Raw genomic sequence first — 15,287 nt, 5'->3', positions numbered from 1 at the left:
GTAAGAAAATATCTAATTATTATCTATTAATGAACACCTGAAAATTGGTTCTTACACAGCCGAAGTATTCTCAGCGCTGCCGATCGAGGTAGAGGATTCATAAATTTGGATTTGCATACATACACGCAACACACCCCGCCAGGGCACACAACCGTAGTGACGTGTGCAGTCAGCCCTTTTAACAGGGATGAGGCACAGCCCGCCGCTGCCTCTGTCAATCTCTTCTGTAAGTCTCATTTTGTTTAAGATGTTATTAAATGTCAATTACTCTAGCCTACATTTTATTTGGAAAACCACCGACTGGTGACAGTGATAAGGTAAGATGTGGCGTTGACCTTGCCAAATGTTAGCTTGCTATTCACAGATGAGGTAACGTTCCCTACAGCTAGCCTAGCTAACGGTATGTGTTATATTGAGACCGTCTGGTAAAAAAGCAAGCTGGTGCTGTTGTCAACATCGAGATTATCTATTTTAACATGTTAGCCGTAGTCACTTGCTTACAATCGATGAGCAAGCTATCCATGGTGGTAGTTGTAAATAGGGCAATCTTATAATTTCTATTAACTTGTGTCAAATAAGTTAACCAGCTAGTTTGTTGTGCTAAAATCACTGTGTTACACACAACACTTACATTTTAATCAATGTTAATATGTTATCTAGATTGTTAATATGTTATCTAGAGGTGTTGACTTGGCCAAGTATAGCTTGCGTTTCACAACACTAACATTATAAACAATGTTAATATGTTATCTAGATTGATGATTCTGCTGCTGGAATAAAAAATGGATACAAAATAAATGAAGGGACATAATAGACAAAAAATTGCGATTAATTGTGTTTAAATATTTTAATTGTTTGACAGCACTAATTTCAAGCATATTTATCTAATACGCTTTGAGTGTACTAACCAATAGGCTTTGTAGTTATACGTATAACCATCTGATCTGATACTATTCATCTAGCAAACTATACCTACCTTGGAGTGTTACAATAGCCAGTATCATTTTATTCCATGTGTCCATCCAGGCAAATTGGTGGATCCAAATGTTATTAAAAAACAAGCATATGTGATGTAATTTCTTTGTAATCATCCAAAATAATGTTAAGTGTATGGGTATTTTTCCCAGTAGGCCACTGACTGGTCGATACGTGTGATCCATTGAGTGGGCAATGCAGCGTGTACTGAGTGGGCAGCGCGCCGTGTACTTAGGCCCCTGCCAGACAAACCCGAGATACAGACTAACCGTAACGGAACCATGACAAACTGGCCTCCCGGCCAGACAAATCTGCCATTTGGAGCGTCTCTTACCGTCGCGGTTAGAATCCGCTCTCCAGAGTGGATAGGTTGCAACCTACCCTGCTATCAGAGCCTGTCTGACCGCAAATCGGGTTTGAATCCGCGAATCTGATGACGTAATTATCCCACGTGAACGCTCGAAGCCCCACGCCCCGCCTTCCGAGAAAAAACATCGATTATTGGCTGCGATCCATATTGACTACCGTCAACTTTATTTTGCCCCTTAAAGTCTGCAAAACGTCTGCCACAACTGTCTGTTCCCGACTTATACATGTATCTTGTACACAAGCCATCCCCATACACCGGAGATAACCTGAAGGCTTTTAAGAGTACAGATGCATATCAATAGGCAGTTGCAGGATGGGTGAACGACACCAATAAATGGCATCTGGAGGCAAAACACATGTATGTGTGTAAGTTACTCAAACAGCGATTACCAACCGATTTATTTTAGTGGTGGTTAAGAGTGCCAAATGTGGGTGTAGCTACAGCCTTTAGTAAAGCTTGTTAGCAGTTCGCTAACTATTAGCGCTCTAGCTTAGTCAGGAGAGTTTAGCTCTGAAAAGGCACAGCAATTGTGGCAATAAATGGCATCTGGAGATAAAACACATGTATGTCATCACAGGACATGTACGTTACTCAAACAGCGGTTATCAACCGATTTATTTTAGTGGTGGGTAAGAGTGTCAATGTGGGCTAACTAGGTGTAGCTAAAGTCTTTAGTAAAGTTCGCTAGCAGCATGCTAACTATTAGCACACTAGATTAGTCAGGAGAATTTAGCTCTGATAAGGCACAGCAATTGTTCACGATTGTAGTAACGTGCTGCATTTCACTTAACATGTCAGTCACTCCCAGGCTCTGAACACAAAATCAACATCTCCATGGATAGTGGTGCAGGAAAATACAAAGTGTTGATTGTACAATCGGGAGTTAGCTGTTGCTACTTGTCTCTTCTAATTTGCAGCCAACCATTTATAGCTAACCATTTATTCCGCCGATCTTAATCTTTTGGTATACAATTATATTGTTTATTTGGGTTATTTTCGAGACTGGTGTCGCATCCATCAGCACAACATATGCCGGGCATTTTTAACTTTCTGTGGGTTTGGACGACTGTGTCTATGTTGTGAATGGCGCTCAGCTAGACTTTCGGTCACAAGATGGCGGCGCTTAGACACAGTGACGTCACTTGGAATCTATGAATAAGCTAACTCCGAGTCTTCTTCTCCGTTTCCGGTAGCACCCTTCACAGCGCCACCAACAGGCCTATGGCATATGTACTACAGCAGATTCACCAGTTTCAGTGGGTGTGTGTGGCCGCAGCACAGCGCAGCACAGCTTTGTCTGGCCGCGATTGACTAAACCCGAATCCGTTCTGGTTAGTGTGTATCTCGGGTTAGTCTGGCTTAGGCCTCAGTGGGCCGCACGCCATGTATTGAGTGGGCCGGTCTGACAGGAACTCCCGGGCCACTTTTTCCCCCCAGTCCGCCCCTGTATCACACTACAGGCGATCCAGGGTAAGGGGTAGGGAGTTGGGCAGGATCCCCTGGGGGGACGAACCTAGGCTAGGGTAAGGATAGGAATTGGATACGACCCCAGGTTAGGGTAAGGGAATTAAACTGGAATACGACAAAGACAACAAGAAGTAATATGGCCACTTCATCAGTATCAATCGGCGTGCACAGGAACGATTCAAATCTACTCTCTTTGGAACCCCGATTCGAAAGAGTGCGGATTCATTGTGGTCTCTCCGGATTCAGGCAAACTAGACTCCGTGTAAGCGGTACATAAGGTGCACAGCGACATCATTATCATGTGTGGCGTAATCTCACTCTTAAGGTGCACATCAACATCATTTTCATGTGTAACACAGGTCGTGTTAATCGGGCACATGCTGTATTTTCTAACCTAGTATTCATCGGTAATGGTGGCAAATGGTGTCAAAGCATCACATATTGTATTTATTTGTTTAGCATTTAATTAATTGTGAAACATATTTCCACACCCTCATACTGTATTTTTCACCTTTTTATTCTTATTTTTAACTAAACTCAGTTGTCTAAACCTTACTAGATGCTGTACCGGGTTACTGTTTTGAAAGTAAGGCAACATGTACTGTCTTTAAATCCAAGTGGTGGTGGTGAGTGACATTGTCTGGGTTTTGTATAGGGCCTATGCCATAGTGCATCATCTGCAGCGACATGTATTACTATAGTAAAACTATACAAAATATCCTATAATTACTATTGAAAGTGCAAGTAACTAATACAGATAAAATACTACACAAATAGCATAGGTAAAACAATGGTACTATAAGACTGCACTGTAGGAACTCTATAGATGGGAAGAATATTATAGAGATATTACAGAACATCATAGAAGTGTTATACAATACTACAGAAATCGTATATTATAGTTCTTCTGTCGTAAAGAGATTCGGCTTTGGGTAGATTAATTGCATTATCCATAACATGTGCGTTTGCTCTTGCTTCCTTCCTAATGCAGAAACATTTAGGCGTAATGTGCCAGTCTTCCAATAATTGCAGCATTATATTTATTTGCCAGATGGATAAATAAGAATTGGGCAGTGATGTGATTGGGCAGTCCTGAAAAATGTCGGCATGCCCATATCCAAAATATATCCGGCATGCCCATATCCAAAATATATCCGGAATGCCTATATCCAAAATATATCCGGAATGCCTATATCCATGCTTCGGCTGAATTTTGTATTTATTGCCAGCGTTAAGCACATCCAGCTTGGCCATTTTCACCGAGATTACACATCCTGCGTTTAGTAGTGCCAATCATGTTAATAGACAAGGAACATGATTTAAATCTAATCTCTCACTGCAAACTCAGGCTTTAAAAGTCAACACAAATAGTAATTGGCGGATGTTACCAAATTTGGATAAAGGGTGGTCCGTTGTTTCTCACCTTTGGTGTAGCCTAGAGGGCGGAGTTCAGAGGAAAAGGGTTAATCAACGACGACGAGGAGGACGAGGAAAGGGAAAAGGGCTTTATCTCTGTTTAGTACGGTTGTTGTTGGTGCTTTTAGCGCGTTAAAACATAAGCTCCCGAAACTCCTTCAAAGGAAAGTAACGCGAAAGGATCACAGGGTCTATTTTAAAGTAAACACGCTATTTCGAAGACAGTAAAGTTAGGGCTGTAACAAAGATCTCGTGAGAAACATGAGGATTCACTTGACAAGGACATTTGTTTTCTACATCTGCTCGTGGTTATCTGCTCTATCGGTGAGTTTGGCAATTGATTTATTCTGGCGTTTAAGCGAATTGCCGAAGAATACCTACGCCTAAATGCCTGTGTTGTTGCCATGTAGTGCGCACTCTGACTAAGACCATGTGAGAATAAATAATGAATCACCCATACATGATAGCCTACTGAGAGATAGTCATCTCTATAGACAAGCATTTCTATAGCCTACTACTAGAGCGAGGCAACTCATGGATATAGTCTACTCTACTGAAGCTTCATCGTTTCGACAATTGTAATGAATTGTTGCTTCTAAGTTCAAGATAAGTTCACAGTAACTCTAGATGCCGTGCCCCTGCGTGTGTAATGTGGCTGCGTGCGTGCGTGCGTGTGGGTAAATAAAAATGTTAGGAATCCGTCTATCCTCCCTGTCTGATAATCGATTTATCATAATCTACGACAGTCATGTCATTGGGAAATTGTATATGAAATCTCATATTTTTTTTTACCTAACTTTACTTTCACATGCATGAATACAAGAAATATTGTTTTTTAATGTTGTTTCACGGTAGTACCAACATTTAGACTGTATCTACTTCTATCTTCTATTTTCTGTTCAGAAACAATACAAAATAGACATTTAATCGTCTGAACAATGGTCTGACCTCAGCAGTTCTATACTATTTTTTTCTCTGGACTTTTTAAAACAGATCATGAGTGGTAGGATCGTAGGTAAACTGCTCAGAGTTTAGGGTATACTTTGGCAGGGTTATTATAATGAATGAAAACTAAGTGTAACTAAAAGAAGCAATGAAAAGATACATTTGTTCATTGATTTAAAAATCACATAAAAAAAAACTACATTGGTCATAGCACACAAACTTAAAAGAAATGGAATTGCAGGTAAAATCAGCTTCGTTTTCGTCCTCCCCTTGCACTGTGGTTGCTATACCACTTTGTCCTGGTCTGTTTGAATTCATGAGAGACACTTGGATAATAAAAAGGACCAAGGTTGAATTAAATAAATCATATTTGATGTCATGCATTCTTTCATCCTGCCTTGCTCATCCTCTGTAAATCAAGGCTTTCTTCATAATACCTGAAACAATAAACAAAAACTAGACAATTCCTGAGTAAAACAAATTACTTATCCACTTGTGAAACTCAAAGTAAACTAAAATAAAAATAAAAACTGAAACTGAATTTAGAACGAATGAATGTTTCCAAAGAATTATTATTCTGCGGGGCTGTTGTAGGCAACAGATTGTAGATGTCTACCCTAGTTAATCGCCCCTATGCAGTGAAATGGCAAAAAGGCCCACCTGGTATACAGATATGACCCAATGTATGTAGGTACAATAGGTACCATCCTCAATCAGATGGTGCCAATTCATGTAAGGTCAATTATTTTGTCAACTTTATCAGTCTCAAGCCCAGAAACCTCACCTGTCCTGTTTTCCCTCCCCTTCTAGTGCTCTGCCAGTGTCCCAGAGGACCTGGACACATCTGGAGATGACCTGGAATTATCTGGTTCAGGCTCTGGTTCAGGACAGGATGGTAAGCATATACTGACCTTTCACATTCTTGAGATTCATTTTTGGAAAAAGAATGACCTTGTACCTTGTGCTGATACACACTGTTGAGTTAAAGGTTTCAGTTGTTTTGAATCCTTTCGTCCACAGATGTTGCTTATAATAACAGAGGCACTGTCACTGTCACAGTCACCAATGTCACTAAAATCTCCTGGATAAAAGATGCACCGGTCAGATCTACACAGCAGACTCCGATTGCAGCCAGTACGCCGTCTAGCTCAGTCTCATTATTTCCAATCACTAGATTTACACCACGCATGGAAGCATCTGATTCAGAGGCACTGCCCTATCAAACCACTAGTGTTGACCATTATGACATTATGGAAGGACAAAACACAACTACCCGGTCTGCTGATGAAGCCCCTCAATCTGGGGGAGGGATTACAGCTGTGTATGCCATTGAAGAATATACCACTGCCTTGGTATCAGGCACTAAGGAAACGATCACAGTTGTCACCACATCTTTGGAAGAGACCATTATAGATTCTGATGATGAGGTGGAGGATAAAACTATGCCAACACCAGTGATTGTAGAAGATGGGACCACAGTCCCAGAGGATGTTTTTGATGAAGTAACCAGCAAGCTCTCTGATGACATGACCCCAATAGCCCCCACCACAGCCTCTGCTGGGGACATTACTCCAGAATGGGGGGGATCACATGATGGGGTCGTGAGCACTTCTCCCACCAAAGACACAAACTCAAACTTTGTTGAGGATAACATTATCCCAGAAGTCAGGAGTGGAGTTCACTTGGCAAAGCCTGTAAGCACATCTTTCTTTTTTTTAAATTGTATTTTAACGCATACTGAGGAATTTCCCTGGGAAATTGATAATTGCGTGTGTCCTAGGTGTTTGTAAGCTCTCACTTATGTTTCTTTCAGTCTTTTACTTTTCTGTCCCTGAATTACGAAGATCTAAATTAACAAGTAGTAAATAGTTTGCTCAGGCTACAATATTGCGACAGCAGTTTCTTTAGTGTTTGCAGGTGATCAGCTAACGATGATGATGGAAGTTAATCATTTTGTATGTTCCGTTGGTAAAGCTAGATGGAAACATGGCCAGGACCGCTAAAAGATAAAGCAAATAATAGTGCTGGAGGGAGATCGGTTATTAAACTGGAAGACATTATGCATATCAATACATTCTGACAAAAAACAATGCTCAATGCTGGCACAGTAAAAGTGACCAACTCATAGCAGGGTTTTTGATTCTGATGAAATAGCCTTACTTCTTTTTATCCTATTTCTGATGATGAGCAATGTGCTCCCAGTGTGCCTGCTCACAGTAGAATGTACAGTGGGTGGTGACCTATGAATGCATCCCTGCATTGTAAAAACGCCACACTAGCACGTTGTTACCACCACACTGTGCCGCCAATGCAGATTTCTGGAGACGGAGGATGCAGTCTGTAAGGGACACAGGGCCATCCTTACAAAACTTCCAGAATATCATCCTGCTAGATTTCCATATCCCTCAGACAGCTAAGGCTTAACCTGTACCTTTCCTTCAGTAGTGGAATTCCTGGTTCTGATCTTCTTCCTGGCACATTCTTCATTGGTATTCCTATTCTTTTCGGGTCCATTTGGTGATTTTGATTTACGTTGTCAACCACTCTAGGCTCTCTGGTCATTTCCTCACCCACGAGTGTAGCACTGCTGCTGATTTGAACAAATTGGTTTTACTTTGCATCTTAGTCTAACTTCTGACTTGTTAGTTTCCTTAATGCAGCCATGAATTTAAGGGAAAAAATAAGCCACTTGAGTTAGCCAGTTTGAGCGCAATGCGTTGAAATATAGGTGTTGTATTAGGCCAATTTAGCCCTAACGTGTGCCTAAATACTTTTTTACAAAGCGACATTTTACTCACATGTGAGTGAACTGGTCATACTGTTGAGCCATGTCTGGCATTCAGAACAATCTCTTAGAGAAAATTCTTTCTTGACATTTTCTCCATGCAATAACTAAAGCTATAACAATAAATGTCCTCACTGCCCATGGTTTGTATTAAATACCGCTTCAGTCAAAATCAATGGGAATTAACTATTCTTTTTTTTCTCCTCCTTCAAGGATGAAGACTTTGGCTTTGACAATGAAATCAGGAGCGCCAATAAGCAACATGTTCTGGAGAGTTCATCTGATTACCAGAACATTCTGGAGAGGAAGGAAGTTTTGGCAGGCAAGACTACCCCTCTTACCAATAAACATGACAAAGTATATCACTGGTTATCATGGAACATGGATCATTGTACAACTGTGTAAGAAAACAATGATGAATAATGAAACGATGGATAGTTGTAATCCAAATCTTCTGTTCTGTTCAGGTGTTATTGCCGGAGGACTTGTGGGTTTAGCATTTGCAGTCATGCTGGTAGCACTCATGGTCTATCGGATGAAGAAGAAAGATGAAGGAAGCTATGCCCTGGATGAGCACAAGCCCTCTAATGGAGGTTACCAGAAAGCCAAGAGGCAGGAGGAGTTCCTGGCATAAAATGTGCCTTTTAGGCCAACCTTCCTTCACAGTGCCTCATCTATTCCTCCTTTCTGAATCAATTATTTTTCGTCCTTTCTTGCTAAGTGAGGTGTTTGTCAGATGATTAATCCTTTTCTTGCTTATCCAGACTTTTATCCAGAGATGGCACCTTGATGCAGATTGCGACCATGAATGAGGCGTGGATTTTCAGTTGTCTGTCAATCATGCTGCAGTCTGTTCACATCTGATTCACAACTGATATTGACTTACTTTTATAATGGAGAATACATTGACCACTCTTGGACTGCCTTTCGTGGGAGTGGTAGTTTTTCCACTGTATACAAAAGCATTACTTCCATCATTGCAATGGAACCGAAGAGAGACTAATGTTGCTATGCTACGAGCATTGGTCATCCAAGAAGTAGAGGTCATGGTTGGCTCGTTGACTTAAATGGGAGCGTTTGAGCCAGCGGGTAAAGTTCAACATTTGTGAGCAAAAACATTCCAGAGCAGATTCTAACAATTTTTAACCAGTGATCTATTTTGGTGCTCCGGTGTTTTATGTTTCATCTTGTTGTAAAACTGTGTGTATAGGGATGATGTCGCAGTTTTTTCCTCCTCAGACCTAATAGGCTCATGAAGTTTTGTTTTTATTAAGTTACATATTTGTTTAGTTCTTGTCTTTAGGTTTTGGCACCTTGTGGCTGACATGATTTATTCATGTTTGGTCATATTGTAAGACTTAAATAATGTGACCTTAAGCACTTATGTGAAGGGCTCAGATGGCTGTCTGCATGTTTCACAGTAGCATACCATAACGCTAGCCCCAAAAGAAATGTCTTTTCATCCCTGTGAGCTGATGTGAGGTGTCTGATTACTCCTACACACTGCACTAAGCAGGGAAGGATTCAGATCTCAGTGAACCACACAGTGTCAGCATAACTACTTTCTACCCTGGTCATCTACTCTGATATTTAGCACCATGCAGCAACGTGCAGTTGGAGTTCATCCGATTGCAGTCCATCCAAAACACTTCCTCACAGTGCAGCACTGGGTAGACATGGGTTAAACATTCTCTTGAAGTCTGATGGCTAAAGTATATCTGCAGGTCAAGTCAGATTTGACTTGATTTATCTAATCAGTACATGAGGTTTCAGTGTTGTACATTTCGTCTTGTTTTAATTTATATGGTAATGATTTGCATCCTGTCTTTGGTTGTTTGTGAGTTCAGATGGATGTGCTCTGTACCGATTGGTTAAGAAGTGTGGGGGAGTGTATAATTTCCAGTCTTTAAATTCAAGCTACGTGGGGTGCAGGCAGGCATTTTAAAAGTTAATTTGTCCAACTTTTTCTATTGAGGTTGTGTTTGGGTCCCAAGGACCTCATTCATCCTGGCCTAAGAGAGGCCAGGCTGTTACAGATGGTACTTTTGGAGGAAAAGGAAATGGGTGCTCGTGAGCTAGCATGTTATCATCAGTAACACTTCTCCATCTATACTTGTGCCTGTCCAGCACAGCTACCTCTTTGGTTTGCTTCATATAGAAAAGAGGCCATTCATTTTGTAGTCTTATTTATTACTTGCATTTTTTACACTCAAAAAAGGAGGAACTGTTTTTACCAACTGTGGTTTGATAATATTTTTGTTATTCAGTCATCTGTGATTCTTCCAACATTTTTCCAATAATTGACTTGTTTATCTCTCCTTAATGTTTCAAATAAAATGCTGTTTCTATAAAATTGCAAAAAATCTTTTCATGCACTCATAACATGTAATTGGCATTCCTGTTGGCTACCAGGTTTGTATTTTAGTCTCTCTAATTTAATCATTTTGTTTTGAACCGGTGTAAACTACGTTGGATACCCAGTGATCAGATATAGTTGTGGTACACCTAATACTGAAAGCGATGTATTTAACCAACAGTACCTCATTTTGAGGTCATTTCCAAAATAGTGCATTCACATATCCAGTTAAAAAAGTGAAAAGGCTACCAAGTTGGCTCAACATTCAAGACAATAAGTTGGATCCTAAAATCACAACCTTATAAAGACGTTGACATTTGGAGAGAACATGGCGAGAATGTCTGCTGTCTCAAATGTCCAAATGAGTCCTAGACTTTAGATTGACACTCATGTCTTAACCTGTCCCTGTAACCTAAGCTCACATTATGGGTTTACAGTGCCCTCCAAACATTTTGGCACCCCTAGTGAATATGAGCTAAACAGGCTATAAAAAAATATGTCTTTGCTGTTAATCCTCTTAGTTTTTCACAAAAATCTTACCTTTTCATAGAAGTCAAATTATTGAAAGAAAAAAAAACTGTTGACATTAAATAAATATTTTCCCCCAAAACATGTGTGCCACAATTATTGGCACCCCTAGAAAAATCTTAAATTAAAATCTAACTGAAGTATATTTCCAGTCATATTTTACATGTTTAAGTTCACCTGTTTGATAAGGAACTCTTATGAGGTCAACCATGACTTCCAGTTCAACTGGCGTACAAATATGAGGTGACACAGGCCAAATTCCATTAGTCATTCATCACTATGGGAAAGACCCAAATAACATAGTGACGATGTGCAACGAAAAGTTGTTGAGCTGCACAAATCAAGAAATGGACACAAGAAAATCTCTAAACGGTTGAAAATACCCATTTCCACTATCATGGAAATAATTAAGAAGTTTAAAGCGACAGGAGATGTTAAGAATCAGCCTGGAAGAGGACGTGTCTGTACATTGACCCCACGCACCGTGAGGGGGATGGTTCTACTGGTAAAATAATCTCCAAGGATCACAGCTAGAGAATTGTAGAGGTTAGTTGAGTCTTTGGGTCAGAAAGTCTCCAAAACTACCATCAGACGCCACCTACATCACCACAAGTTGTTTTGGAGGGTTGCCAGAAAAAAGCCTCTGCTGTCAATCAACAACAAACTAAAGCGCCTACAGTTTGCCAAATGTAAGTCAGACTTTCAATGGAACTGAGTTATATGGTCAGATGAGACCAAAATAAAGCTTTTTGGCAACAAACATCAAAGGTGGGTTTGGTGTAGACAGAAAGATAGCCATAAAGAAAAGCACCCTATACCCAATGTGAAGTATGGTGGCGGATCTTTGATGTTGTGGGCTGTTTTTCTTCCAAAGGCCCTGGACATCTTGTTAGGATACATGGTATCATGGACTCCATAAAATACCAGCAGATACTGAATGAAAACCTAACAGCACCCTCCAGTAAGCCTTAAAATGGGCCGTGGTTGGACCTTCCAGCAGGACAATGATCCTAGGCACCCCTCAAAATCAACACAAAAATGGTTCACCGACACCGACCACAGAATAAAGGTTTTGACTTAGCCATCACAGTCCCCTGACCTAAACCCCATAGAAAGTCTGTGGGATGAGCTGTAGCCAAGTCTACAAATGTTGACCTCAGATTCTGAAGGATCTGAAGAGATACTGCATGTAGGAATGGTCTCAGATCCCGTGCCATATGTTCACTAACTTCATCACGCATTATAGGAGAAGACTCAGAGCTATTATCTTGGCAAATTGAGGCTGCACAAAACATTTCATTAAGGGGTGCCAATAATTGTGGCACACATGTTTTGGGGAAAAATATTTATTAAATGTCAACAGTTTTTTTTTTCTTTCAATAATTTTACTTCAATGAAAGGGTAAGATTTTTGTGAATATTTTGAGTGAAAAACCAAGAGGATTAACAGCAAAGACATATTTTTGTATAGCCTGTTTAGCTCATATTCACTAGGGGTGCCAATATTTGTGGAGGGCACTGTACAGTCACCAACAAAGTGCAGACAAGTGAAATGTGTTGTTTTCCAGAACAGATGGTTAATCTTATTTATGCACATAATGTAAATGCTTAAAATAGGTTCATCATTTTAAAGATTTAAAGATACTAGTGCAGTGCCCATAGGAATTATGCATTCTGTAGTGTTAGCAGACGTATGTGTAGCTGTTGGGTAGTGTAATAGCAAGACATAATTGCACTCCACATAGGTACAGGTTACACTGAAGTATTATTGTGATGCATGTTTCCTTTTCAATAAGAAATGTTTTAATGTTGTATAGCCTTTTTGGAGATATACCAACAAATAAAGTTTGAGATTATGTAGTGGATGCAGTTGAATATAGATGTCAAAGTTGCTGTCCAAACTATAAACTAAATGTCATAAAGAAAGAAATTATTTAAAATGAAGTTATGGTTGAAATAGGATCACTTCTTTATTGTAAGGGTAAGTGTAGGGTAAGAATGGTCATGCAGTTGGACTCAAATGTAGGTTAATTTTATTGAATGTATGTACTGTACTGTATGACTTCGATGATGCTAGCTTTGACAGCCCACTCTCAGACAGATCGTAAGCTAATAATGTCCTTACAATGGGAACACAGTTTAAATACTCTGACTGGAGATGGCGTTACTATCCCCCACCCGAATTCAGTGCAGAACTGGGAGGATAACATGACGAAGTGGCCCAACGACGTGGACTCCATAGCAACAGATAGGAAAGCAATGGACAATCTGAAAGCCTCCGAGGCTTATCAATATAAACTACCATTTGTAGTGGTGTAGTACTCCACTCTTGCGTTGTGATTTGATTGGCACCCAGCCGTTTATTCATACACTCTGAACTCTGGTTTAATGAACACAGAGCAAAGGCGATCACACACAGTATCTTCGGAATGACAGCCTCTCCCAGCCAGGGTAAATGCAGACTGAGGTTTATAATATTGCAATAATGAGAAAACAAAATACACACGAATTACAACACATTGGACACTAATACATCGGAAAACCTCTCTCATTGCGTCAGTAGATGAATGAACGCATGGTCAGTGGTCTAGGCTCTAGGCTAACCACACGACTGTTCTATGACTATAACATCATTCACGTCGCACGGGTCCGCCCCTCTTTCTCTGAATTACTACAGTACCCATAAAGCAACGAAAACAGGTAAGAGACATTTTTGTAAGTAGGTAGGCTATTAGTGACCTTCAGGTTTTAGGGGGAAGGGGTGAATGGGGGTCATTCCATTCCATAAAACATAGGTCCCTAACTTTCAAAGAATAGCCTACGTCCCTATGCAACTTTCAAAATTAATCAGTTCGATGCACGTCAATAGGCTAGCTAATTTCACAGCAATTAACGTAAACAGGTTAAATTTACTTACAGATGAGCAGGCCTACTCCAAATCTCTGGTCTACGTCACAATGGATTGGCTCCAGTTGAAATGCATTGGGTTTAGAAAGCGCGTCGCTAAACCCAATGCATTTCAATGCACGGCAAACGGTAAAATACAAATATCTCGCGAACTATGACTTCAAAAATCTTCAAAATCAAGGATGCACAGGTTCATAACATGCGTAAGCTACATGCGAAATCTCATAACTAACGTAACTACCGTCAGGGAGATACGCCCTAGACGGACAGACACACAGAGATTTCTGGATTTATAGATAGATAATGTGATAATATGTGAAATCACTATTTGCACTATTTATAAAGGTCAATCACGTTTCAATGTGATTGCTATATCAATAGCCTACTAGGGCTGTCAAGTGATTTTTTAAATTAATTACATGATTTGGTATTAATCACTTTAAATGAATCCCATATATAAATGTGCTGTGAGAAGCATTTCTAAATCTGTCAGATTTGCCATTGATGTGTAATGACAAAGTAAAAAAGTCATGGCAGTGTGATGTTCACCAAACATGAATTGCAAACAACAGATACTTGAATGAACTTTATTTAATGTAAAGCACATTTTCTTTATTCCTATTAATCCATCTAATAGTTTATTGATGACTCGGACAAGGACTCAGGTAATATGGACTCAACTCTGACTTGACTTGGATACTTCTTTGGTGACTGACTTGGACTCAAATACTGAGGACTCGAGACTCGATTCTGACTCGAGGTTGACCGGACTACAGCACTCCTAGAGATTGTCCAGAAGTGTATCAAATTGGAGATAAAGAAATAGGACCATTGTTAATTCATCAGCATCCATACAAGTTTTGGGAGAACAGTCTCTGGTTACATCTCATGTCTATGCATCCTCACGTCAGACGTCCTGGGTGTAACATTTGCCCTTACAAGAGCATTAAGGTAGGTGGGAGCAGAACCAGCAAGCACTCTGTAGGCAAGCATAAGTGACTTGAACTTAATGCGAGCAGCTACCGGCAGCCAGTGGAGCTTAATGAGTAGCGGGGTGCCATGTGCCCTCTTTGGTTCGTTGAACACTAGACACGCCGCCGCATTCTGGATCATCTGTAGTGGTTTCACCATGCAAGCCGGCAGGCCCGTTAGAAGGGCGTTGCAGTAGTCAAGGCGGGAACTCACCATGATTTGCACCAGCAGCTGGGTGGCATATTGGGTTAGGTACTGCCTGATTTTGCAGATGTTGTATAGTGCAAAGCGGCACGACCTGGAGACAGAGGCGATGTGGGCAGTGAAGGTCAGTTGGTCATCAATTGTCGAGTCAAACTGTGTTTGAATTTCAAAGTTCTATCCAACGCAACAAAGAGCTACGTCATACGTGCGACGCAGACACAAGAGTAACAGGTGTTCTATTTCATCCTTACTGACCGCTAGACGGTGCTTTCAAGCACTGGATGATCCATCTCGCGCACGCGCAGGTCGAGGAACAATACCAACATTGTCACCCCGTGACCCCGATGACCCCCGGATAGTCTA

General features: G+C 40.6%; 1 protein-coding gene across 1 annotated transcript; it reads left to right on the top strand.

The window, feature by feature from the left end:
* Positions 1-4,489: 4,489 nt before the first annotated feature.
* Positions 4,490-8,592, top strand: LOC308374116 (uncharacterized protein; the record flags this gene model as incomplete). The annotated part of the gene is made up of 5 exons (XM_080849822.1): positions 4,490-4,552; positions 5,984-6,068; positions 6,194-6,867; positions 8,172-8,280; positions 8,426-8,592. The coding sequence occupies 5 exons, from the start codon at positions 4,490-4,492 to the stop codon at positions 8,590-8,592; spliced, it is 1,098 nt and encodes a 365-aa protein (XP_080705948.1).
* Between the last annotated feature and the right edge of the window lie 6,695 nt (positions 8,593-15,287).

This window comes from Sprattus sprattus (genome assembly GCF_963457725.1).
Source record: "Sprattus sprattus genome assembly, chromosome: 13".
Classification (NCBI taxonomy): Eukaryota; Metazoa; Chordata; class Actinopteri; order Clupeiformes; family Clupeidae; genus Sprattus; species Sprattus sprattus.
Note: the sequence above shows the minus strand (reverse complement) of the source record. Positions and strands in the feature narration are given on the sequence as shown.